The sequence below is a fragment of the Cavia porcellus genome, unplaced genomic scaffold (genome assembly GCF_034190915.1).
Source record: "Cavia porcellus strain 051 isolate PalLab524CR breed Dunkin Hartley unplaced genomic scaffold, mCavPor4.1 scaffold_2, whole genome shotgun sequence".
Taxonomy (NCBI): Eukaryota; Metazoa; Chordata; class Mammalia; order Rodentia; family Caviidae; genus Cavia; species Cavia porcellus.
This window is the reverse complement of record NW_026947485.1, coordinates 124,820,482-124,848,336: the sequence shown is the minus strand read 5'-3', so window position 1 is coordinate 124,848,336 and position 27,855 is coordinate 124,820,482. Positions and strand designations below refer to the sequence as shown.

The following is a 27,855-nucleotide window of genomic DNA, read 5'->3' as shown; positions in this document are numbered from 1 at the left end:
CATTCTCTTGCAGCAAATGTTTTCACGTGTGTTTGTCACATGTGTGTTACTTGTGCCTCCTCTTAAAACTTTCAAACTACTTTTCCAGTGTCTAAAAAGGCAGCCTGAGTGGCTGTCTCTGATGCCCACGGTGTGGCCCTGTGTCACTCAGCACGTAAATTCTGAGCTGTACCACAGAGCTGTAGTTTGGAAGGCAACGGGGAAGAGAATGGATAGTCTTAAGCACGCCTAATCCACCAGAACTAATTATATCATAATAGCTTCTGCAATTAGATAATCACCGAAACTTACATTTAAAAATTCATTCAAGGCGACAGAGAATATAGAAATTAAGTTTAAAAAATCAAAAGGCAGCCGATGGTCAGCCTGACTATCTATCAGCCTTCCTGTTCCACAAACCTTGAACTGAAGCCAAACGATCTATTAAATAGGCAGGACGTTGGCTTAGCATTACATAATACATGTGGGAATTTATCAGGTCCGCTGTCAGACACCAACTAAAATAAACAGGGAAATTCTGAGCAGTGAGTACGGCAGTTGTATTCATTGACCTAAGAAGAGATAAAATAATGGAAGCTGTTTGCAAAGGAGACCACGTGGGATGTTTTGTTGTTGACTTCCACACGGCATAGCAATTCACCTCCACTGTGCTCAGATCTTTCAGGTAGGGTTAGAACACAGCAGCAATATATATACTCTCGGTATTCTGTGTTCTTTGGCTTCATCTCAAGTAATTGACAACTCTGTCTTTTATCTTTGTTCATAACCTAAAGCTTGTCAGTATATGACACTGAGGTCCTGCACTTTTGAATGTTACTCGCACAGATTACAATGTCTTTTTACAATATTTAAATGTAGAAGATGTAAGGCTTATGGCAAAAATATAACTATACAGTGATAATCTCGAGTCTTAGCATCTATTGTCTACAAATGATTATCCTTTTTGAAAAGATCTCACTGTTGATAAATGCTTGCAATGTGAGACAAGATAGCCCATGTTACTTTTATAGTGTTCTCATAGCAGTGATTTGGTTTTTTTTAAAAAATGAGATTAAAAGCTTTAGATTTAAATTAGTTGACATTTACATACATCAAATAGAACTTTCCTAATCGTCCATCCTATTTGCATAACTAGGGATGTTATCACCTCCGCTGTCAAAACACAAAATTGTTTTCCCCTCAGAAATGAATTAGCTGCCCTACTTAGCACATGCAGGTACATAAAGGTTCATTAACTCTCTGATTTAGGTAATTTTTCATACAAGAAGGGTGACATTGTCACCTAATTTCATTAAAAAATATTAAGGAACTCTACCAAAAAATGCATTTCATTTCAATGTTGGGCTCTAAAGTATAGTTTTCATCATTTAAATCACTCATTAAATTACTTATGAGGTTATTTTAATTATAAAAACAAGCCACCCCTATTTGTTGTGCTCCTACTTATGATATACCATGAACTTTTAATAGTTATGTTCATTCATTTAATTGCGTTTCCTTCCATGTAGTTTATTTCCTTGATGACAGCGTAGCAGGTTCTTATGAAACTGGCGTGGTTGTTCCCGCCTTACTGAATTTCTCTCTCTTGTCCAGCAGGAACGAATGCAGGAATTTGGGAACTGAGCTGTGCAAGTGCTGAAGAAGGAACTTTGTTTGAAGGAAACAGGGAAGAGAAAGAAAAGGAAGGAAAAAATACATAATTTCAGGAACGAGAGAGAGAAGAAAAACGGGGACTATGGGGAGAAAAAAGATTCAGATTACGAGGATTATGGATGAACGTAACAGACAGGTGAGCGGGCTGTGATCTGCTTTTGTGTCAGTGTTTAGAAAGACTGTTAATGACATTTTTCCCCAGCGGTGTTAAGGATGCTGCAAGCACGGTGAATTTATGAACATGCGTTTTGAGAGGTTTTGTGAATTAATTGAAAATCTCTTACATGGAAAGGGAGAGAACTCACCTGTACTGTGAGAAGTATAGTCTAGACGTCCATGGTTATTCGCTTTTTCCTCCAACGTGAATTTTAAAGGGAAACTGTACTGGTGTGACATACATAGCTTAATAAGTAGTAGGTAATAAGCATCACAGTACAGCATTGCATACATCATCAAACAAAGATAATCTTCTGTTCACGGGAACGAGGCCTTTTATGGTCACCTCGTTTACAATACAGGCCAAATACTCTGTCTAAAACTGACTCTGTCCACCACACAAGAGACTTTGAGATAGATCCAGAACTTTTTAAGATTTTTACTGACAACAGCAATAAAGAAAACACCCACACGAGACCCTAGAGACACAAAAGACAGGCAAAAACTTTCACTTCACTTTTGAGATCCTGGGTTTTATAAACAGAAGCAGATGGCATTAGAATTTTTTTTTTTTAGAACTCCAGTGGTAGTGTCTGCATGGTACAATTAATCAGTTCTGAAGACTTTGCACACCCAAATGCTCCGCCTGGCATCAAGACTTGTAGATCATGAGTGCCTGCGACTGGGCTCATTCGTTCTCACATTGGGGCACGTGGGTTTAGTTAGGTTGGGTGTGGATAGTTGGGTGTTTGTTTGCATCCTGAGTAGTATGGAACAATCAGATGATCACTTTAATGTTAAACGGTGGCGAATAATGGCCTCCAGAGAAAATGCAGGGTATGGATGAGAGCAATGGTGTGGGCATAGTAGACACCTGCGGAAGAGGTGCTCTGTGGCTGTGGGGGAAGACTGTATGTCATGATGAAAAGAAGTTGTCATTTATGGCGCCAACTCCAGGAAGACATTAAAACCCAAGAAGCTTTACAGGTTTTCGAGTTTATTCCCCTTAAATTATTATATATTTTAGGGTACTTGAAACTGGAGGTAGTTTTCACTGAATTAAGCTAAAGGATGAAAAATACTGAGTTATGGTGGATTTCTTCACTGTTTTTAAACATACTGTTAATTGGTATAGATCAAGACAGAAAGCCTTAAATGCACTAGCATTAAGCCACAGTTTTCAATTGGCTTATAGTTTGAAACTGACATTAAGGCTGAAATAGTGAGCATTGTGTGCTGTTGACTATTTCAACCTTGTTATTTGCAATACAATCTTTTTTGCATGTGGTAAAAAAAATGGCATAAATTCACCTTTACACTCTATTAATGATACTAGGTCATTTTTGGATTTGTGAGATGCGTTAATATCTTCCTTTCATTTGCAATGCTAGAAAAGAAAAATTGAAGGTTGAATTCATGAGCTTCCATTATGCTCTATAAATCTAAATCTCATGGAGATACATACTAGAATTTTAACTCTCTTCTTTTGAACTAACAGATGAACTTGTAAATACGTTTAAATATAGTTACATCTACATATAGTGCTACTTCTAGCTATGTTAAAAGGCATAATAATTTAGGGAAAATGAAAAAGTACCTAAATTCAGTTTCAACCTTAAAAACCAATCCTTTGATTTTATTCTGTAGGATTTAGGGCCTAGTTCTTCTAGAAAGACACAATAGGCCCTTTAATTCAATACTCTTAAACGGAGGTGGTGAAGTGGAAAATTCCCATGTATATATAATTATTTCAGTGATCACGTTTAGATGGCTATTGGTATCTGTGACAGCCCTGTCACATGTGGATGTGTGCTATAGTCACATCCTGACTCTTCCAAGAGTGGGCTTAGGAGCCATTTGGGAGGGAGCCTGAAGTATGTAGGTCACCTCCGATAATCAAAGCCAGCACGTCTATGAAGGCAACCTAACCTGGCTTCCTCTCAATTGTGTGTTCACGTATTGAAAAGAAAAAGGTTCACCACTTCGCTTTTTTTGAAGTCACCTGCCCTACAGTAGACTGTCCAGGGGGGACTTCGCGGGACGGCTCAGTCCTAAGGACAGCTCTGCCCCAGCGGTGATGTGTGTGGCTGCCCACAGAGCAGGGTGTGCACACACCAGGCAGAGCCCTGGTGCTTGCAATGTGCGCTGGCGTGCTGTGGAGCTGGGGCTAGCTGGGTATCCTGAAGAGGTATAATCACTGTAAAGCAGCGCAGCTGACTGTTTAAGCTGAGCTTTGCCTGTGTTGTTCCTCAGGGAAGCAGTGACCAGCCAAGGTTCAGGAGCTCCAGCCATTTCCATAGAATAGTTTAGGAGAGGATATAATTTACTTGCTTTCTGCGTTTTTAATTTCTTTCCATTTCTAAGTGTATAAAAACTGCTTTTAATATTCTTATTCTAAGCAACATGGCTCTCTTAAGCAAATGCATAATAATAAATAAAATTATGAATTGTCAGATTCCTGCAGATATGTTCAACCAACTTAATGAAGTAATTACTAATTATGTCCATATATATGCATATATATAGTGTGTATATATATAATTTCATTTAATCCTTAGTAATCCCATTTTCTAGCTGAATAATTCATTTCTTTACTAAATCAATAAATCGTACTAGTCAGCCATGCGCCTGACACTAAGCATTCAGTGATGGATCAGGATTCCATCCAGCTTGCTGTCTGCCCCTGGATCAGGAGAGATTTCTATAAAAGATGGATAGGAAATACAGGGGGCCCTGAGAGGCTCACCTGTCACTCATCTCACCCCACACTACCTAAATGAACGGGTGCATCTGTACTGGCAGAAACAAATGTGGGTTGGATGGGATGTGGGGCCTGTAGCTGGTGAACCCTGGGTGGAATGAAGCAGACATCAGCGGTGGACATTTGTAACTTCCTTGGTGTGCTAGGGATGGAAATATCAAGGTGCTGTAAAGGAAGAGCAAGTAGGCATTGTATATACCCCTCCAGAAGTGCTAGGAGGTGGGAGCTGAAGATGAGCTGGGTGGGTGACAGTTTTCTATAGGAAACTATTTGCAGTGAGTCTTAAGACAGAAAAGGTTGATTTGAGGAGCCAGTGGAAGGCAGTGGGACTTCTTGAGACTCTGTGTGACACTAGAGAGCAGTCAGGGGAGACTGGATGCCGGGAAGTCCGCATCACACAGGGTTTTGAAGGTCTTCGCAAATTCTGCATCATTGGCCAGATACGTGGTGACTGTGGCTGGTGGCCAAGATCTCTCATGCTCAAAACAAAACGTGCTTTCCCAGCGGTTCTCAATAATGGCTAAGAGAATGGGCTTGTGTCTTTGTTTTTCCCAGTTACACTGGGCTGCATCCAATAAAATATAATAGTCAAGGGCACAGTTTAGAGATAAACTAGCCTAGTCCTGCCCTTGCTTCTCCCACTGACTGGCTAGTGACCCTCCAAGCTGCTTAACCCCTCTGAGCCTCCTGGGTTCCCATATGAGTAGTGCAAAGGTTAAAAAATAGTTCATATTTCATGAGTGTAAACCACCTAACACACTGTAAATGCTTTAGACATTTATCTATTAGCTGTTCCCCAAAAGACTCATACTTTTTGAACCACTAGGTCTTAGACTTAACGTGGTTTCTGTCAAAACATCTCCCATTTGTGTGGCATACTAAAGAATGGTATCCCAACCTCCATGTCAAGAGAGCTTCACCTTCAAAGAGTGTTGAGCAGATGAAAGCAAAGATGAACAGAATAAGCAAGCTAAGGGTGCTGGTGCAAGCCTGCAATCCCAGCACTCAGGAAGCTGAGGCAGGAGGATCACACATTCAAGCCCATGTTGGGCAACTTTGAGTGATTTAGACAGACCTCATCTCAAAAACAAACTAAAAAGTTGAAAATGATGATCATATTGCATAGTGCGAAGACCCTCAGTTTAATCCTCAATTTCTCCATCTGCATTTTTTTTTCTTTTTATCCTTGAGTACCTTCATCAATGAGTTAATCACATAATTTCACCTTCTTTCACATGGTATTGATCTTTAATTGTTGGTACTTGAATCAGATTTCTGAGTTTGGTCCCAACATGGCTCTTTTTACCAATAGGGTATGATTACAAATGTCTTATATTAAGAATGATTTATAAAAAGAGGCATGCTTAGCCTAAACTTGTTTACTTGTATGTTTGTAGTCAGAACTGTCAGTTTTGAGCCAGGTGTAGTGACACTGAGAGCACATGCTTGTAATCTCAGAACTCAAGAGGCTGAGGCATGAGAATTACCATGAATTTGAGGTTACCCTTGACTACATAGAGGGTTCTAGGTCATGCTGGACTCCACAGTGAGACCCTGTGTCAAAACAAAACTCATCTTTAAAAAGGATAGGAGAGACAAATCCAAATTTACTTGTGTGGCTTCTTATAAAAAGGCAAAAAAGGCATTTAAATATTTGACCATCTGTAAGGAGGAAATATTTGCACTGAACAGAAATTGGGGTCCAGAACAAAAAGGAAAAGATGTATTTAAATATCTTAAATTTTCCTCTGTTTCATCAGATCTGGAATACTAATAATTTTTTCCAGCAAGCAGAATTTCATGTAATTATCCATGCAATAACACAGCACAAAATAAAGAAAATTAGCAACCCTCTGCTGCTGATGGAGTGGAAGCATTGTCGTGTAACTAAAAGAATTCAGAATTCATAGATGTTAAAATTTCTCACATTTCTCCTTCCGATCTATTTCTGATCTATTTCTTTATGTGACTCACATATGAAAGGAACTAGGAAAAAAAGTTGGGAAAATGTGTTCATTGTAGATGTAGCTTCTGACACTTTCCACATGCCGACGTTTTTCAGCTGTATCTAGTGTATTCTGCACTAAACTGAAAAATAAGAAGAGGTATAGTGATTCCCTTAAATGACTCTTTGAGAAGAAACAGATAATTTTATTCCTCCCTTTTTCATCTTTTCCATCATTTTCAGTTTTTAGAATTTTAGCAAAAATTGCAAAGGAAGTTTTAATGTAATGTTCCTTTCAGGTAATACCCAGGCTCTCAGCACATGAGAGGTCATTGTGATTTTAAATTTGGCTATTCCAGTCCAATACGCTAACATAAACTGTGTTGGAACCGAGACAGATTCTCTCTATAGATGTGGAGAACTTGTAACTGAGAAACACAAAGTGACTGCTTTGAGAAGAGAACTCTGGTAGGAAGCCTGTACTGCGCCCTGAGGAAGAGAGGACTCAGCCACCTTGTCCAGGGCCTTCCCTTGCCACTCTCGCCCCCAGCTTCCTGGTTAGTGGGTGTCGCAGCAGCGATGTAGTAGGGTTACCCGAGTTCCCAATGGAATATCTGGAGTCTGCTTCAGATCTGGGGAATAAGAAGCTCAGGCAATGCTAAAGTGTTTATTTTTCTGTCTCTGGAAAGTAATGCATCAGGTACCTCATAATGATGATTGTGCCCTCTCTTTGAAATTAAGATGGTGTTAAACATTATATGGGGCTCATTTTATATCAGCTAAGTTGGAGTGTAGCAGGTGATACACTAAAATATGGTCCGTCTCGGGATCGAACGGGGTTTGTGCCTCAGTTCTTAGGTGTTCCCATGTGCAGAAGTTAAATCGTTCATTCATTGATCTTAAAACAATTAAGGGGAAAAGGCCTATGTTCAGAGCTGAAATACTGGTGATTGAAAGGGAAAAACCAGAAGCAAAAAAGAGACCTAAAATTTACTTTTATGGGTTTTTAAAATTTATTTATATTTTGGGGGGGTGGTGGCTAGGGTTTTCTAGCATCTTGTGCATGCAAGGCAAAAACTATACCACTGAGCCACATCCCCAGCCCTCGAGAGTTTGCAGCTCAAAAAAAAAAAACAGTGAGCAGGGTGACCACATACGTTTAACAGGACATCAGACTACCAGGCACAGATGCACGCATTTTATACTTCTTTACACTATTCCTTTATTGCCAAAAAGATACTGTCCAAACTGCTGTCAGATGTAGTCATTGGCTTTCCTTTGATAGGAAATCCAAGAGAAACCAAAATATTCCCAAGGAAAAGGATGTCTTCTCCAGAATTGTGTTACTTTATGTGAGAAATATTCTTCTTTGAAGTCGAGGGCACGGGGTGTTTCATTGTTTCAGTTGTAATTTGTGTATCCCATAGAATTTCTACTCCAAACCGTTGTTGTAAAAATTCTGTTGATTCCAATGCCCATGTAGCAAAGGTCTTGTGTAGAAGCTGACACGGAGTGGCCAGCCGTCTCTAGCGAACTTGTGCACATATCATTCTATCTGAGACGAGCACTTTATCTTTGCAAATGTGCAAATGTTGTGTGACAGTGTAGTCTGAGAAACCAACCCTAAAAATATTATCTTAATAAACAGGCCACATAAACCAACAGGCCTCTTGAAAACCATAGATTAAAAGACACGTTGCTAATTGTTTCAAAGCCATATCCTTTGCAGTCAGAATTGCCTTAACTTCAAACACTATTATGGTGAAAATATTTTTAACATTTATATCGAATTATAGTCTACAACTGAAGAAAATTTGGGATCTTTTATCTATTCTAAGAATAATGGCTTTGGCCAAAAAAAAAAAAAAAAAAAAGTAACAATTAAAATCAAAGCAAATTAAAATTCCTTAATTTGCAATGTGTATTTGTGTTTCTCTTGAAATATGTTGGACCATTAATAGCAATAAAAGAAGCAATTTGAATGTTTGGAAATTTGACGTTTAATTTTAAACTGGAACGGTTTCGCTTAAGAAATCACTAACATTTAAATAACATTTCAACAAATGGAACTGTTTGGAAACTCCAAGCGAGACAGCCTCCTGCCTTCTGTCTTGCAAGGGTTGATTTGGAAGGCCCTGAGGGAGAAAATATTGGAGTTCGGAGGTAAAACCGAAGCCATTGTGGAGAGGAAGAAGTCACACTCTTCCTGTTATGACAGGAAGACATAGACAAATGTGCATCCTGAGCTCTCAATCAGCAGGGAATGAAGTACTCTTTGACCTTTACCTTAGGTACATTTTGGCTTTGTTGAACTAGTAAACATGTTTTTGCCCCCAAAGTATTAATCTGGCTTATTTGATTCATCTTAGTTCCGAATGATATATTTCACTTATTAAGATGTAAAGAAACAAAGGTATTTATTTTGTGAGTGCTTCCACAGATTGGGTGTAGAATGTAAATCAGCCCTTTAACAAACTATACCCACCCCAACAACACAGATTTTAAAAAATTAAAAAACATATTGTATTATCATCTCGTCTTTTAAAGCCAAAGGTTTGCTGTGCTTCAAAGTAAGCCAGCCAACAATAAAGTCTTTTAAATCCTGACAATGTTAGTAAGCTTAGATCAGCTTTCTCTTTTGTCATGTGGGCAAATATCAGAAATCTGCTGTCTCAGATTTAAAACCTCAGACAGTGTTGAGTCTGTTAACAAACAATTGCACTCAATTAATTGTGCATTAATCTATCATTCATTATTTTTCCTCCAAGTGCTGTGCAGTGCTTAGGACTTAAATTTTTATTTGGGGGACTTAGGGTGTTGACTTACACTGAAGAGTTTATTGGTCCTGAATTCTATAACTGAAAAGCTCTTTATTTGAATCTTTTTATCATGGTCAGAGTTTTAGGAACCACTTCTTGAAAATCTTTTGGAAATGCCCTGTATTTCAGGGAAACGGCTCTGTTTGCTGGAGGCAAAGGAAGACAATGGTCCCCTTTGCAGGACAGCACGCTGCTGTCTCATCCTCGCGAGTTATGCTGGAGGGCTCTGAGCACATGGCAGCAGTCTGCTTGAAAGGGTCCCTCACTGCTCTTTAAAGAGCCTTTCATTTGCCAGGGCAGGCCCGTCATTGTATAAAGGAGTGCTTGTCTAGGACACCAGTCTACAGTGACATTGCTTCCTCCCACTGAGAGTAATCATCAAGCCTGAAGCTCCAAGCCTTCTTAATGACAGACTGAATTAAACAAAATAAAACCAAAGAGGGAAACTTCAGAGCAGTCGTAGCGTTGCACACTGTCAGAACAAGGGAGGGCAGAAACAGAGCAGTTAGGGAGGGTATGTCCCTTTTTCCCAATTAAAGATTGTCCTTAGACTCTTGACTCCATCCGTAACGCTTTAAACACAGAGGAAGACCTAGCGGCTCCTGGATTACAGAGTACATTGTCTCCATGAAGGGTCCCTCTTGTCCCTCAGGAATCATCCAGCTTCCGTCACTAAAAGGAAATGGAGATTATCTGGTTGGGAAGGAGGTGCATGTGACCTAAAAGATTTTCATAGAATGAGTTATGTTACCCAAAACTCCATTTGCGGGGGGGAGGAGGGGAAGGACGGGACAAAAATCTTAAAAGGCTGAAAATAGAAACAACACATACATGAGTCCTAAAATGCATTCTGAAATGAGAAATTACTGTCACTTTGTGTGTTAAAGAAATGGGAAGTCAGCTGGAAGTGTACCCCAGTGTCCACCCAAGGAGTGCCACAAAGTTCCATTAAGATTAGGTAAAACAATATCACGACTTGGTGGAAAGACGTATTTGAGACCATCAGTAAAGCTAGCGTCACCACCCCTAGTGATGCATCTGGAGTGAGCGTTCAGTTCCTCCATCAGACAAGGGCAACTGAGGTTTGCAGAGGTCCTTTCCTTTGATTTGGTCACAGCTCTTCTCTGTAGGGCACAAGAACTCACAGTTTGGGTGGAAGACAGTCCCCGGGGTGACTACAGTGGGGCTGTGCCCGGAGGGTTTAATGGGGCTGGCAGGCCTGTAGAGCAGGAACAGATTACTGAAATGCCCTTTCCATGACAGAGTAGCCAAAAGAGTGGCCCTGCCCTGTAGGAAATGACAGGGGACTTCTCTATTTTGGGAATTGTTCTTTCCATTGCCTGTGTGTCAATCAGAAGCCCGTTTTCTTGATCCTGGCTGTTAGCAGACCTGTATTTGCTATCAACCAAACTCCTTCCCACCTTGTGAAATGTAAGCCTCTGTAAATACAGAAGCAGTGCAAGCCCAGGAGGGTGGGCATGGACCTCTGCAGTGGGAGTGGCCCCAGTGACTGAGGACCACCCAAGCTGAGAGCTTTGGTTTGTTGTTGGAACCAGAAGCCAATTGGTTCTCAGTTCAGTATTTTTTTTTTCACTTTAACCTGGAAAACTATCCTTATATTAATTAATGTCGTACTCTACGTCTGATGAGTCTTAAGGTTACGTCACCAGTGACAGTGCTGGGTGCTGCTCAGTGAGCAGCTATTCATTTTGATTCCCCAAACTGCGTAATTTTTCCCTGTGTGTCTTCATGCAGCCAACATTTAGCCCAGTATTGCTCTTGGCCTTGAGGTCGCAAGGATGTGAACAGACAGGAGGTGGCCTGGACTTTGAAGGAAAGCCCAGGCTCTAATTGCAAGGGAGTTGGACATAAGTAAATAATGGTAACATGAATTGACGGGCCCTAGGAGAGCGACCTTTTCCAACATGAAGCATGATGTAGCCACGTCTGGAACATCCAAGAGAAGATACTACCCACCTTGTGCAGTGTTTTGTAATCAACAAATCATTCACTTTTACTGTGTCTCTTATTTCACCTCACAAACTCCATAAGATGCCTGTAATTCCCTCCATTTTACAGGTGAAAAAACAGGTTCAGGTAAGTTAAGCATTTACCAAAGGGCACACGGTTCACAGATGCCAGAGTCCAGATGATTTTCAGTTTCCCTAGTTTTGTTTCTATTCTGCATCGCCAGGAATGAGGCATATACCTTATTTTTTTAAGTACTTTAAGAGATGGAGATAGAGCTCAGTGATACAGTGCTCCCTGTGTGCAGGTAGCCCTGGGTTTGATTACTAGCACTGCAAAAAAAAGTGCACTTGTTATGTTGTCATTTGAAAATTATTTTTGTTTATTTTTAGCCCATCATGGAAGGTCTATTCAAATTCTTTACAGTTTTTTTTAAAGTATCTTTTCTAACTAGAAAAGAAAGTGACTTCATCTTACTCCTTGGAATAAATAAATTATACTTAATAATTATAATGCATTGATGGGATCTTATAACCAAAACACAAGATGTTCTGTGAGGCAAAGCCCCTGCAAGGAATGCTGGTTTGGACCCGTTTTACCCATTATTCTTCTCTTCTCTTTTACCCAGTGGTCTGCACTACCTAGGCATAGAAGATGAACATCTAAACCCTAGAACAAGTGTTAGAGATGCCTTCTGTGTAGACCTTGACATCCAGCTGTATCCCCTAAAACATGTTTAGGGTGAATTTGGTGCGACTAGGTCTACTCCTGGGGAGTTTGCATCACCCCATGTCCCTTCTTTCGAGCTCCTTATGAGTTCCAGCAGTGCTTTCTAATTTTATTCTATGGAACAAAACAAAGTAACTCATGTGCCTCTTCACATGGCCACAATGCTTCAGACCTTAAGCATGTAACATTTTTGTTGCTGTCATTTTTCTTAGGCATACGCATTCCCTCAAGGACTCCTCATACAAAACTGTTCCCAGGCTCCCCAGGAATCTGGTTGCCATCCTGTGGGTCCCTAACTCTGTCAGCGCCTTCTTAACATGTAACCCAGTGCTCAGTGTAGTCTCCAAGATGGCTCCGACTAAGGATCAGAAGGATCACAGGATAATTAAGTTCCACTGTGCTGTGCTGTAGCTAGATCTTTCCCCAAGTCCTCTGCCACGTGAATTTTGCTCCAACCTGAGCTTGCATGATTGTTTTTGGAAATAAGTGTCTACAGACTTCACAGTGGTGCTATTGGTTCCTCTCTTTTATGTCTTCCTTCCTAAAATCTGAAAAACGGGCTCTGGGTAGACTCTACCACCTACTGGACTACCCCTCTCAGCCACATTTGTGTGACTTGCAGATCTAACAAGCACTCACCTAAGCCAATGGGAAAAACACTGCCCGGAGCAAGAAAGTTCCTGAACCTGGTAGTAGTTTGCTACAAACCTTTTTTGAACTCAATATTGATCAGTTAATTTGTGACTTTTGAGGGCTAATCCTTTAGTCAAGTTTAAATCAGTAATTACTACCAGTCAGTCTAAAATCTATAATATTGTGCATGAGGCTTTCATCAGACTCCTCCATATTCTTTAAAACATAGAACTCTCAAGAAAGTTCAGTGATTTTTTTTTTCTTGATGAACCTGGTCATTCTGAGCCCTTGATCCTTGCCTTTCTCTATGGATCCTGTGATTATAAAATTAAAATTTTACCCTCAGACTTTTCCACTCTTCAAGATGAATCATCCATGTAGGGAATAAAAACCACTTTTCTCTGAACTTCAAGTCTAGAGCATCTGTGTATATATATTTCTCTTTGGAAATTCTCCAGTTTCTCTGTTGAAAATTCCCTAAGATAGTATAATTACTTTCCCTCAAGAATATATGCAATATATTATATATAATATAATATATAACTCGAAAGTTCATATATAATATACATATATATATCCTGAATTTCTAATATTAAGAACTTGAACTGTTAAAAGGCAATTCAAAAAAAGTCTCCATTTTAACAAAAAAAATTGTGCTCAGTCTGTCAAACTTTAGCGTTGCTATTTTATACTTCACTTGGTCAGGGAACAAACATCTAGTGTCTACTGGTTAGAGTTGGTGAGACCTGAGCTCAGGTCCATCAGACCTCAAAGGCAGCAACAGAGAGAGAGAGATCACAAACACAGGCCAAGCCCAAACCTGTAGACAGTTCTGGGGCAGAGCAGCTTCTTAGATGCTGGCATTTGAATTAAGCCATGCAGGTGATGTGTGGCCAGATAGAGGGGAGAGAGAGTGCACCCCACCACGACTAGCTTTCACTAGATATAGGGTAAGAAGTCACCAAGAAGGAAGATTTCATTTCGTGTTCATCTTGTTTGAGTTCGCACCCGCTGCATATTATTTTTCTTGCTCAATCTAGAGAAAAAGTTGATCTGAAAACAAAAACTGAACTCACCCAAATCCAAATAAAAATACAATTTTAAATCATTAGACATGGGGGCTGGGGATTTAGCTCAGCAGCATAAGCACCTGCCTTGCAAGCAGGGAGTCGTGAGTTCGATCCCTGGTACCGATAAAAAGGAAAAAGACAAAAAAAAAAAAAAATCATTAGACATGATTGAAAATATAACTCTAAAGCCCAGATTGAAAATATAACTCTATTGCCCAAAGAAGGCATTTTGATCCAAATAAAGCAAATTCCTTTTTTAGGTATTAAGAAACTAAATGAATTTTTTCTCCAGCCAAAAAGAATTGGCAAAAACGAGAGATATTACTTTATGTCATGGAAGCCACAGTACCCAATGACAGTCTCTGATATAGGCAATATACATGGTAAACATGCACAATATGCTTGATAAAAACTGGCCAAAGCATGTTTCGGTATATGGGATAGATCTAACTTCTTTAGAGTTGGACTAGATAATGCTATGTTTAATGACTGTACTTTTTCTTAACTTCAAGCTCCGATTTCTGGTGCATGCCTAATAGATCTTAAAGCCACTGTCAATATAAAACGTGTGACGCCTGCCCTTATGTTAAAATATAAAATTCATAGTTACTGTGAAACTTCTTTTAGAAACATCCCTATACAATGTGATGATTGCATTTGAGGCTGTTTTAAAATTCAGCAGGCAAAGAAAATAGCATAAAATGGTCAACCTTTACATTGTAGTTTGATTTTTCATGCATATGTGCTTATTAAATCTTTTAGTTCTGAAAACCAGATGCTGAATTACAGTGTCCACTGAAATAATATTGGATTTATTCTTTCTCTTGATGTATCGTGATTGATGTAAACACTGGGAAAGAGAATCTCTTTGCTTAGCTACCATACAAACAGCTTTCTGCCTCACCTAAAGTTCAAAGTATGCTATCATAATAGAAATATAGACTCGTGCCCATTAAAAATTATTGTCAAGTTTTGAAAATGTAATCATTACAATACATTATTATATTTAAGTATAAAAGCTCTGAATCTCAATCTTTGCCATTGAGTGGCATATTTAAAATGAAGAGTAATATCCCAGATCTCTTTAGAAAGCTTAATGCTTAAAAACAATTTTATCCAGCACTGAACAATGAGAAAAAGCATTATAAAATACATTTGAGTATGCCATGATGAATATGAACATAATACAGTATTAAATTTAGAGCAATTAAGAAGAGATTTTTGGAAGATATTTTCTTTGGTGCTTTAATGTAGTCATCATTTCAGTTTGCAGTTTTAATGAAAAAAAAAAAGCTATATGCACTGAGGTTTTTTTTTTTTTTTTTTTTTGGACAGGTATTATTAAGTACGTGTACATTATCCACAGCCTATTTGGTTACACAAAAGTTGAGGGGACTCTAAGAGTAAACACAAATAGTGGTTTTAGTGCTATTTCTGTACTGAAATATACTTTGATGGTGAGTGTTGCAACGTGCTAAATTCTGAGGTTTCACTACAACAGAAACCATAGTGTATTGAGACATTCCACCTACGGTTTGTGGTCATGAAGTCTGATTAAAAGTGGTTTTAGATATATGAAAGTATTTTGGTCATTGCCTTCTGTACTAAGCATGTCTTGCAGCCTATTTCACTAAGTAAAATGCCAGTATAGTTTTATTTCTAAATTTTCTTGAAAGAAATACTAAAACATGGTATTGTGTAATTGGCGATTATATTTCTTTATGCATTTCAACAAGCCAGTCTCTAACCCATCTGTAGTATTAACTGTAACTTGTGTGAATAGACCAGAGTAAAAGTTACTAAAGTGTATGATAACCAGGTATAAAAATAAAATGGTAGCTTTATTTTATCCCAAGTACATTAGAAAAACAATGAAATAGAAAGTCAGATATGGCTCATTACTCCACAGAAAAGTTTCTCAAGTCAAAATATAAATAACACATCTGAGCATATACTGATGAGCTGAAATGCTTAGTTGATACCTAAATGCTCCATTTTACAAAAGATGCCCAGCAAGGATAGTTTAACTTCGTGTCTTCATCAGGAATAGCCACGTCCTCAGCAGTAAAGACATATATTTTGTTAGTTCTCCTTTTCCTGTTAAACCAACTAAGAAACGGGCAGGAACTAAGATTTATGAAGCATTTACCCTAATCACTGTATGCCATACTGTGCATATATTATTTTGTGCAGCCCTCACATAGTAGATTTTATCTCCATTTTACATAGCATAAATCGAATGCTGAGAAGTTACGTGAATTTCTTGAGTTTATCTAATTGTAAATGCAACATTCCAATGCAGGGTTTCCTGAGTCCAATCCCATATTCTTTCCAGTCTGCCATTCAACCTTCAATCCAAATGTGATCAAAATTCTGTAATCAATATTAAGCAAAACACACACTGATCTTTTTAAAAATTTTGTAAGTAAATTACTAAACACATTTAATAGATCATTACACAGAAAATGTATCAACTATAAAATGTGGTGATGGCTCTTAAGGAAAAAATAAAAGGTACAATAATATAGAAACGTGGAGAAATGCAGAGATAGGAGGTCAGATCTTTGCCTGCTCATCCACAGACGATAAACATACCGATTTTAGGTGTTGGGACCAGAAGCACAGAGGAGCATAATACTGAGCTCACTCTGAGGTTTCTGGTTCGGACAACTGAGCCGATGGTAAACTGAATTGTGGGATCCAGGGGAGAAGGGAGAGGTAGCACTTGGAGGTTTCTGTAGTCCCTCGACATTTCAGGAGCTGCAGACTGGAGAACACCCATTGGGCATCTAGAGACAGAGGAGGCAAGAGGGGAGAGCTAGATTTTGAAGTTACAAAGAAATGGTAGCAAAGAACCTGAGCTGGCCCCTGTAAGTGCACTGGATGTGAAAATTAAGGGAAAAATTAACTCATCCCTACTGAAAGCAATAGGTAAATTAAACTAGTCAGCATTTACCAGAGAATGTGCCTCAAAATCCGAGTTATAAAGAATCATAGGAAGTACTCCTCAAAGTAAAGGAAAGTGAGCGAAGAAATGAATGACTCCGTAAGCGGTAGGGTTGGGAAGCAGATTAAACAAAGTCCAAAAGATTCCCGACCAGCCTGGCATAGAGGCCCTCTCCTGAGATCCCAGTACTCGGCAGTCAGAAGTGGGGGGCAAGTTTGAGTCCAGTCTGGGAAATTTAACAAAATAAAAAATAAAAAAGACTGGGAGTGTAGCTCAGTATACAGGCCCTGGATTCAATTCCCCGGTACTGTGAAAGAAAGAAAGAGGAAGGAGAGGGAGGGAGGAAAGAAAAGAGCAGAAGGAAGGTGGGGGGGGGGAGCAAACAACCAAGAAAGCAAGCAAGAAAGAAAAGAAAGAGAAAGATGGAGCATTGAAGAGTTGTGTGGGGCCACATATTAAATTTGCAATGCAGTTAGTGCATGTAAGTAACAAAGCTTTACATTTTAACTTGGTGCATTACTTTACAAAACAATACAGGCCCATTTAATAATTAAGTAAGGAAACTTGCATATTTCTTTAATAATCATAAGCGCCTATCTTCACAGGCCCCATGCATGTAAGTGGTTTGAAACACCATTGTAATCCCTATGTGTGCAGTGGGCACAGCAGTCATAGATTAGCACTGCCCTGCACCTTCTGCTACACAGCATTCTGTTGTGGCCACAGAATCCAGCATGGAGCACACACAATCAGGTCGTAAAAATTTCATGGTAATGTTAAAAGCTTGCAGTTACGTGGGGCTGCGTTCCTAGCTGTCCGAAGGGCTCCTGCAGCCCTTGGACTGGGGATTGGGCACACCTGTTCCACACCCTATCCTGCTGGGAAACTCTGGACCCTAGCTGGGCTAACCATTCAGGATGTTCATGCCTTTTAGTGGGCACACTGGAGTGACTGACCAACAGCTGACTGAACGGATACTGAAATGAGGAAGGTGAAATACACTTGCTTGCATTAGGTAGGATTGGAAGGCTGGGAAGGCAGGATTTAGCAGATGGGAAGAAAGCAAACCAAGGAATGGAGCGCTGAGCTAGGGTTAGCAGACTGAGGCGAGTGGAGGGGGAAGTAGCTCCAGGCCGGGAGACCACCTAAGACCGGAAGCGGCTGGCCAGGGGTGGCTGAGGCACCTGGGAAATAGCCAAGTCAAACTTGAGAAACGTTTTCAGGGAAGGAATGAAAGGATTTGGTAATAGATTCGATTAAGAGAAAGAAAAGTCAAAGATAGCACAATTTCTGGTTTGATAGAGAAAGAAAGTTACACAGAAGAATGAAACCAAAAATCTTAACAGCACTCTGGCTAAAGTACTCCCAGTGTCTATTGGATTTCTGACAAACAGACTACAATTTTGAGAATGCAGTCCTAAGTCTTCAAGTGACTTCAAATAAGTGGCACAAAGCTAAAGAGTTTTAAAGATTTTTATTTTAAACAATGATGGGAAAATGCTCAGTTCATGAAGCCATGTCCAGTCTTCAAGTGATCAAAAAAGAACTCCGAACTCACAATTTGAAAAGATGTTAACCAAGCTGGAATTAATTTTCTTAACTCAAGTTATTCAACAAAGCAAACAATTCTGTGCTCACCTTCATTAAAATGCCCTATGTTAAATCTTACACTTACAGTTTCGAGTTCTGCAACAAGCTGGGAATCTTACATTTTCAAATTCTAAGCAGAAAATAATTTTACTTTCTCCTTAAATGTGTTAATGCCCAAAGCTCTGACAACCACACAACCGTTGCTTTGCAAAAGAAAAAAAGTACTGTGAAAACATACACATGCATAAATGCTTTTTCTTAAAAACTAAAAAAGAAAAGAAAAACACTCTTGTGTTTTCTTTTTCCTAGGTGACATTCACGAAGAGGAAATTTGGGCTGATGAAGAAGGCTTACGAGCTGAGTGTGCTGTGTGACTGTGAGATCGCCCTGATCATCTTCAACAGCACCAACAAGCTGTTCCAGTACGCCAGCACCGACATGGACAAGGTACTGCTCAAGTACACGGAGTACAACGAGCCACATGAGAGTCGGACAAACTCAGACATCGTGGAGGTGAGGATGAGCGCGGGGAGCCCTAGGCTTTGCCAGAGCCTTGGGGTGTGTGGTCCTCCCTCAGCACACATGTGCATGCCTTCTCTTTCCTAAGAGGCTCATGTCCCCAGGGAAACCCAGTGTCAGTCACCCCAGCCATCACTCCATCCTTCCCTCCCACCTCAGAATCCAAGTCGTGCAGTGAGAGAGACAGGGTAAGGTCCAGTGCTTGCTAGCAATCAGACCCAGGGTCAAATGAATTGTTCACCTTTTGTGAGTGATCAGTACGCAGCATTGTGCCTGTATCAGGACCCCAGAGCTGGGAAGGGTAGCTAGGACCGTCTCATCCCCATCTTAGAGGGCTATGTTGTAGAATAGTTTCCCAGCAGTCTAAGTATATTTAAAAGTGAACTCACTCCAACTGCCCTCTTCCGATGTTTCTCTTTATGTGTCTTCTTTCTAATTCATTTTTTCATGTGTATTCTTGCTGGAAACACACAGGACTACTTTCCTGAAATGTTTTTTTTTTTTTTCTCCTAAAAACTACATCATTTCCTATAGCACTGAAATCTGTAACATGAAATCAGAAAATGGCTAAAAATGAATTTCTAAATGTTAGCTCAATCTTGCATCCAAGTCAGATTTAAAACATTGTGTGGTGGTGACAAAAATAAGCACCATGTTAAAACACAAGAGTGTTTTCCCTCATTAGCCTGAGTAATGTGCCATCCAGTTTGGGTTGAGATTCCCTAAACGCTTGGCGAGTGAGTTGTAGTTAAGTGCTACCGCTCTGTAGTCCCCGTCAGTTGCCTTCCTGGTCATTGAGCCAGGACTGAGAGGTGTGATGAGGGAGATTTCCACCTGACTATGTCCCTTACCCATTTGCCTACTTCTGATTTCCTGACTTGTGCCTACTTTCCTAGAACGAAAGAAAATAAATATCTCAGTAGTCTGTCCATGAAGTCAGTTTTCCAGAGCACAAGTCATTCTTGCTGTTGTTTAGACAGTTTCCGTCTTATAAAAGAATCTCATACTACTGCTGGTGAAAGTAATATACCTCCCACTGTCATCTCTCTTTTATGTTATAATTGTCCAATGCTAATTTCTTTTGTTTGCTTTTATTTGCAAGTTTTTCAAAAGTGTGGAACAGATTCATTCATTTATTTGCCTAACAGGGCTAATCATAGTGATACAGTGAAACAAATGTAAATAAGTTGCCTACTGTGGTATATGCTTAAGATGCTGCGTCGTATTACATTAGTTTTTTACTAACTACTGATCTGAATTGTGTGCTCACCTTTACCTTACAATTTAAGACTGTTCATTAAGTTTGGCTGCATTTAGAGATCTTTTATTTGCACACACATGTATAAATGCGAAAATGCAAAAACTTGAAAGGGAATAGAACTAGTTGGTTGTCAACCTTGATAGGTGCTTCTATGTGTGTAGGAGTGTGTGTGTATACTCACGTTTTCAACGTGTTCCCAAATCACAGTGATTTTATACTCAAAACTCTTTACATAAAATCTTTTCATGAAAACAACAAAAATTTCAGGGTAACAAACAAATCTAGTTGGAACTTGTCATTAGACATGAACTCAACAGGATGTGAAATGCAGGAGAACCATACTGAACCAATTGGAAAATGTGTTGACTTTTAAAATTTGTTTTCCTAAAGGAGCTTAAAACCCAGAAAATTCATCTTCTCAGGGTTTTTCTGAGGGATGCCATATGGCTTAAAGATGACTTCAAATTGCACATGCTGCATGAGGTTTTTGTTTTTGCTTTTTTTGGTACTGGGGATTGAACCCAGGGCCGTCACTCTAAGCTACTTCCCCAGCCCTTTTCATTTTTTCTGTTTGGAGACAGAGTCTCTCAAAGTTGCCTGTGCTGGGTTCACACTGTGATGCTTCTCCCTCAGCCTCCCAGAATGCTGATATCAGAAGCATGGAGAAATCAGGCCTAGCTCGTATGAGACTTTCCTGTTCTTGGACAGGTGGCTCTCTGAGAATCAGGTTTCTTTAAAGGCTTGATGGTTAAAGATGGTTAAAGAGCCAGAGGTCTTGCATTTGGATATTGTCTTGATGTGCCTTACTAGAGAACAAATTAGATGCCTCTCCAGGCTGAAGTTTTTGAATCTCAAAACTGAAGGAAGTTAAAGATTGTCGCTCAGTGGGTGTGCTACTGCTTAGCATGCACGAGACTCTGGACTCGTTCCCCAACAGAGTGGGGGCTGAGGGGAGAGGGGAAAGAAGGCAAAGAAGGGATGGGAGAGGAAGCAAGGGTGAAAAGAAAGGAACAGAACTTGAAAATCCTTCGCAATGATATATTTATCATATAATTTTTAAAACCGTACTTTCACAAAGAGAGAGAAGCAGGAGCTCTGTTTTGTGCCATTTAAGATGAGTGAATTAGAGCTCTGAATGTCTCAAAACAACATTCTGAGGTTCGTTGGCCAGATCTAGAAGTTGGATGCCTTAATATTTGGAGGGGTGAACAGAACATGTAACTCTGCAGCGTGGTGAGCCCATTCCGCTCAGCGACCTGAATCGCACGTTGTCTGCTCGTATCTGACATTGCCACCTTTCAGCAGCCGAAGTAGAGATGATGGGGAAAGAAGGTGGTGTCTCTAAGCTAGGTAAAATGTCACTTCACCCTCACACTGAGTGTTTTCCAAAGTGCAGAGCACTGAAATCAGGATGTTTGAGATTCTGGGTGATGAAGAAGGGCATTTAGGCAGAAACCATCGTGTATAGTAAGTTCTCCAAGTGGCTCCCAGCTGCACTGCATTTGAAGCTTCTGCAGCACCAAGGTGTGAATTGCGGAGGGACCGGAGCACCTCTAGGCTACAGCAGGGACAAATGGAGAGATGCGTTCTTAGAATGGACCCAACATAAAGTTGAAAGTTAAGATAGTTTACTACTCCTGGGCGAAATTTTCAATCCTATTTATTTTAACTTAATGGAATACATTTAACTGAGTAAGTTTAATGAGGAACATAATATGTTTCATGAAGGGTCATTAGTTTTATATTTCCCATTTGGACCATTACCTCTCTCCCTTAACCTTCTAAAAACAGTTTACTCACAACTAAGAAAGGTTGGAAGGAGAGGAAAATAACAAAATTTCCAACATTTAGACTAAAATACACATCTCTGGGCCATACCAGAGTAATGTTATAGGGCCAAAGGAAATTGTACAGTGTGTGGGTGTTGAATAAGATTCCTCCTTTTAGCAAAAAAGCTCTGCGTAATTATCATGTCTTTGCTTGATAATTAACACTACTGTTACAATGGCTTACATACTCACAAAGCCTTAAAAGACTGAGATAAGTTTTTAGCAGCTAGAATATCTGTACAATATATAAATATGCCAGATTTCGTAAATGTGTTCAAATTTTAGCCCATAGATTAAAAAATAAGAAATTACTGCGCTAAGCATACTTCCTTTGAAGAAAGTCCATTTCACTTGACTCTGTAACTTGTGCACTCTATTTACCTAGAACACTAGCTGGTGAGGCTGCTGAAATTCGGTGGAGATTCTGAATTTCAGGTAATGTGATGATGAGGAAGAGCTGCCTGCCCCCTACAGCTTCCAACTGGGCAGCTCCCACAGTCTGAGAGAAGAGACCCTGGTGGTTTCTGCCAGGCTGTGCTCCTGGAAGGGGTTGGAGCTGTGGAGCACTTTGCAAAGAACGCTGCTCCCGCAGGACTCAGTGGCAGCCCAGGGCTTCGCAGAGCAATGAGTTGGCATGCACCAGCTCACCCTCGGCACCGTGCGGGGGATTCTGAAAGAGCAGAAGACAAGCACTGGTGTTAGGCAGGTAGGACATGAATCCAGAAATGAGCTTGGAACAAACACTTGGAGGGCAAAGGAGCAGGAGCTTAATTAGTGCAGTACAAGCCACTGGCATGAAGGCAGAGGTTAAACAATTCAGCAGGACTTCAGCAGGTCATGTGTTCCGCTGGAGTCCTCCAGGTGATCCCTTGAAGGACAGAAGTCCTAGACAGGTTGTCTCCATACCCACCCCATGTTTTCCAGGCAAGTCACCCTCAGGGGAATATCACTTAGCTCCTGGGCACCTGGGCACCTTTCACTGCCTCCATGACTCAGCTACTGTGCGGGAGTGCTCGGTCAGTCTGGGCCAGGAGTCCAGGGATTGTATGTGGAGGAGGAGGAAAACACCAGCATGAAAACGAATGCTACACCTGCAAAAGAACCTTTGAGTCCCATCTGTCTCAGCAGAGGATCATTGACTTTTATTTTCAGATACAAGAATAAGATAGCAGTGTGTGTGTGTGTGTGTGTGTGTGTGTGTAACAGAGAATGATATTATTTAAAACATCATATTCATATAGCAATATGTTCACAATGTCTGCAACTTTACTTTCTGCCTTCTCATTCCTGCTTGGGTTTAGAGACATCAAGGACAAAATGTTCCCTTGCACAGTAATAGTTAAAAACTAATGTGGGACCTTAAAGGTCTTAGCATAGCTTGCAGCCTCTATGGCTTCACTATGCTGCTGTAGGTCAGCAGCACCCTGATGGTCCTGTACGTGACCTGATGAAAATTGGCGAGCTCACTCTCTGCTGAAAAGTGAAAACAGCACATTGAGGAACTGGACTTCTGTACAAATTCAGTGTTACTGAATTTGGAAATGTGTGCAAAGTGATGAGAACAAACACTTTACCCAAGCATTCATTGGAGCAATTAAACAGGTTCCAATGCTACAGTGATAAATATATATATATATATACATACATAAAATTATTCCAATGTGTGCTGTATAAATGTACATTACACTCAGATGCTTTCTTAAGAGAAAACAGAAAGGCATATTTGCTTACCTGTTTGGTCATTTGTGATTTCCACTCTTTCAATCATTCACCAAAGATCCGTTGCATTCCTGTCGTGTCCTGCGTGCCACAGAATGCCTGGCGATACAAACAGAACCAAGGCGTCCCAAGGACTCTTGTCCTCAGGGCGCCTTACAAGGCCATGTGTGACTTGGCTCCACTTGATCTCCCCCACCTTGTCTCTGAGGCCCACTTAACATATTTATGTCCTCCAGCCTCCCCACACTTTATTCATTTTGTCTTCAATTATTGCTTTTTGTTTGTGTTTGTTTGCTTTTCTGAGTTTTGTTTTTTGCTTGCATTTGGTTACCTTTCATTCAAGTTGAGGCCCAGGAAATACCTTCAAGAAATAATCTTTGCACTATATCCCCAGTATGAGGGGAAATACAGTCATAATGCATTCTATTATCCCCATCAGGTCACTATGAAAATTATTATTCAATTTCCGGTTCCCCACTAAACTTTGTAGACTGTGTGCATTTCCTGAACCTCACACCCACAGTGCTCATTGTAAGGCCCAGAGAGTAGTAGGTCCTCAGGATATGTTTAACAGAATAAGCAGGGAAACACAGACACACAACCAAGTGACAGTCACATAAAAAGTATAGAAAAAATATTTTCTTGGTTTCAGTGAGTTCATTAAAACTCGCTAGTTTATCAAAGCACTATCTGAAAAATACTCAAATAATCTAGATTTGTGCTCTCTGATATAATAACCAATGGACATGCAAAGTGGCCATGAAACTTAAGTGAATCAAAATGAAGTAAAATATCCAGTTCAGTCCCTCAGTTAACATGACTACATTTCATACGTTTGCAAGCTGTGTGTGAACAGGGAAGATAAGAACCTATTGATCTTCATGAAAGTTTCATGAGACCGTGCAGACTGGGTTGAAATGTGAAGAGACAAACATTTCAACCACTTGTGCTCTCAAATTAACACCAAGCATTAATTCTTCAATTAATTTGGATTTTATTCCACAATGTAAAATTTGAAGAGCACATTTCAGGAGTGAGGGATTGTGTAGTCATCTGGTTTTAGGATCTAAACTACCCATGTTCACTTTGAGAGACACCAACTTTCAACTGAACCCTTACTATGAAACTCAAAGCACGTCTCACTGGTAACCCAGTGACCACAGAGTCAATCAGCAAACTTGCTCTCTGGCTAGGAAGCATGTGCGACGTGTCTAGGCCACAGGGTGCTCTAATCATGTGAGTGAGGTTATGCGTGTTGCTATATATATTCTTTCAACTCAACGCTTGGGAAAGGAAAGATGATAGCTCTTTCTTGTTACTATTTTAAATTTACTTGAAGCAACATTAGGCCAGTATTTGTGTAATTAGTAAACTAATATTTTCAGAGAGGCTTTTTCATATGAAAGGATTTAGAAAAAACAATATCCTCTTAAGGTGCATTAAAAATCTTCTTAGATCTACCATAAAGCATAATTGAAACAGTTTGTATTTTTAATGGCTCAGTATACCCACCCTGTCCTCTTGTCTGTGTTCTGTTAACAAGAAATATAATTGCTTTGCAACAAATAGTTTGAAAAATTAGCAAAGTAATAGCATAGCATGGAAGGATCTAAACCTTCAGCAGTTGAGGCTTGGGAAAATAAGAGTAAGAAATTGATTTGGTTTTCAAAGTCTTTGCATAAATTTCATTTTTAATATATCTTTAAAAGACTGCCACTAGCAACCTATAACTTGTAATTGTGTTTATTTACCACAGTGTCTCAAAGAGCAATGAGACTGAAATTGTTCAAATGTATTGATATTTCCCATAACCCTATCACAATTTTATAAATTAAATTTGAAGAGACAGTTCTTTTCTAAAATCACGCTCTTAATTTGTGTATGTTTGGTAAACATCAAAAGCTCCCTCACAACTCATTTGTCAAGAAAATAACTATTGTTGGACACATAATAATACAATGCTAGATCATTTCAGGGATTTGCACAAGGCAATAAAACTGAATTTCCTCTTATCCTGGTTGTTATACAGCTTTAATGGCTTATAGACATTGTTGCTAACACATGGTTAACAGAGAATTATTTAATAATAATAGGAGAAGTAAGGACAATAGGTTTTAAAATACAGCTTTTTGTCAGTACTAACTTCTTTATCAGCCTTATTCATTACAATTTTTCATTATTATACTTTGCATGAACTTTCTAGAACTAGAGCAAACCAGAGTTCTCAAGTGCACCCCAAACCTGGAAGTGAAAAGGGGCAAATATTTAACCTGCATAGGAATTGCCAGATTTTTATGACACTGTAGATTTCAGAGTTTATGGAACCTGTAGTAGCATATTGAATCCAGGGCTGCAGAGTAGCCATTGAGATCACTCAAGTAAAAGTAACTTTGGCTTGAAAAGTTATCGAATCAAATATCAAGGGGTAGAACATTTGGACTTCCCAGGATTTGTCGTTGAATATATAGTGAGACTGAAGAAGTGGAGTTTTAGCAATAATTCTCAGCCCTACCCAGATTCAGAATTAAAGATAATGATCTTCTCATTATGTTACACAATTTCTTCACTTCTTCGCTGGTTGTTGGGCTTTTCAACCTTTGCTGGTTGTTTGCTTTTTCTAAAAAGACAAATTTGTTTTCCTTCTCTTAAGGATGGGACAGTGGCACATTGTACACATTTAGTAAACATCAATTAGGTGATGACCATTATAGCATAAATATAATTCTAAAATTTAGAATTAATGTGTTTTTATTGAAGTCAGATACATTGCAGTAATAGATGTGAGACTCTTTCAAGTGAACCATAAAAGAATAAGTGTTGTTAGACTCTCAGGAGTGGGGGGAATACGTTAAAAGGCACAGGAAGCCAAGGAGAAATACTGCTGTGGTGTGGGCAGGAAGTAAAGATTTTCCAGACCAGTGTACTTTGAATCTTGGACAAGACATGGAACCTGCTGGTACTAAATTAGGATTTGCCAAGATGGATCCATGGGTCAAAATGCCTCTACCCTGCCAAAATCTCAATTTGCCAAGTGATTTTACTAACTCGTAAATGAAACTTCATGGAACAAGACTCTGTTTTCCCCTTTCTAAACATTTACTTCCTCCAGCAAGAGTTTGAAAGTCCATCTGTAGACCATTTCTTCTTTGTAGTTTTACTGAGGGTTGGACTCCTACCATAAAACAGACTCTTAAAACTGATGTTCAGGGAATATAATTCTTGACAGCAGGTGAGTCAGGTCCTCTGGAAGTTTTATGTGAGAGACTCACCTTTCAGTCATGGTGGCCTGGTCCCCTCCTTTGTCTGTACCCATCCCTGGAAGGTGGATGCCTGGGGCACAGGTTGAGTAAGATGAGTCCAAGTGCAGACCCGGTTGGGAAGCAGTGATGTGACTGGGTGGGGGCGTATGCTATGGGTGGAGAGGGCTGGAAGCTGCACCTTCCTTATTATCTTCCGGGTCAAAAAATCCGTAGAACATTCTGGAAAAGCACAATAAAATCCAATCATCCAAAAGACCGTACACCACTGAGGTGAATGGTGTATTTGTATACAACAGTAGATGGAGTAGAGTATATTATTGGAAATGCGTACCATTTGCCAATAGCTGTTTGGCATACTATCCAGTTATGTCTCTGCCTTGCTCAGTACACAGTGTGTTACTCTGAAGTTTAGCCACTTGATAGAAGTTCTGAATAAGGAAAAAATCCTGTCAATTATTTCTAAAGGTCATAAAGTTAATGACTAGCTGGGAGGTTAATTAGATTCTGAAAGCCTCTTCATATCAATTAAATCTCTTATCTTTATGTTTTAGTAAATAAACTCAGTAACTATTTAGAGCTACTGTTCTCAGTAAGAAACACTATAAACGGTGAGCTGTACAATGTGTGTTTGGTTCATTCTCATTTCTGGGAAAAATACTCTTACAAAAAAAGTAGATATATGAATTGGTAATAGCAATCCCCCTTCCACTATTTTTGAATTACTTTATTTTTCAAAATAGCATGCAAAAGGGCCAGGGATATAGCTCAGTGGCCTAAGCCCTTGCCTGGCAAGGTCCTGAGTTTGATTTCTGATACCCCCCCAAAAAATAGCATGTGAATTACTCCTTAATCATAAACAATGGCATCACTTTGATTGCAAGAAAACTGTGACACAGAAAGGAAACTGCAATTAGAGTTGCCCTAAGCATGAGCTATGGATCTAAGAACAACTCTACACTCTATAATTTTTTATTTCAGAAGCCCAAACTAGCCTCT

At 39.6% G+C, this 27,855-nt stretch overlaps 1 protein-coding gene and 1 long non-coding RNA gene across 17 annotated transcripts in view; one reads left to right on the top strand and one right to left on the bottom strand.

The window, feature by feature from the left end:
• Positions 1-27,855, top strand: part of Mef2c (myocyte enhancer factor 2C) — a 163,681-nt gene that overhangs the window by 72,648 nt on the left and 63,178 nt on the right. For 11 of the 16 annotated variants that reach the window (XM_013143424.2, XM_063245317.1, XM_063245315.1 and 8 more), the window contains 2 exons: positions 1,594-1,789; positions 18,581-18,784. In XM_013143424.2, coding sequence (XP_012998878.1) covers positions 1,736-1,789; positions 18,581-18,784 — 258 coding nt within the window. In that variant the 5' untranslated portion in view covers positions 1,594-1,735. Of the gene's footprint in view, positions 1-1,593; positions 1,790-18,580; positions 18,785-27,855 lie in introns of those variants that run through there. The other 5 variants (XM_013143425.2, XM_063245313.1, XM_063245314.1 and 2 more) reach the window with 1 other exon arrangement.
• On the bottom strand, positions 21,014-27,076 carry LOC134475278 (uncharacterized). Its single transcript, XR_010046401.1, has 5 exons — positions 26,869-27,076; positions 23,612-23,698; positions 22,846-22,971; positions 22,262-22,550; positions 21,014-21,609 (listed from the first exon to the last, which is right to left on the bottom strand). It is a non-coding gene; the product is annotated as an uncharacterized LOC134475278 (long non-coding RNA).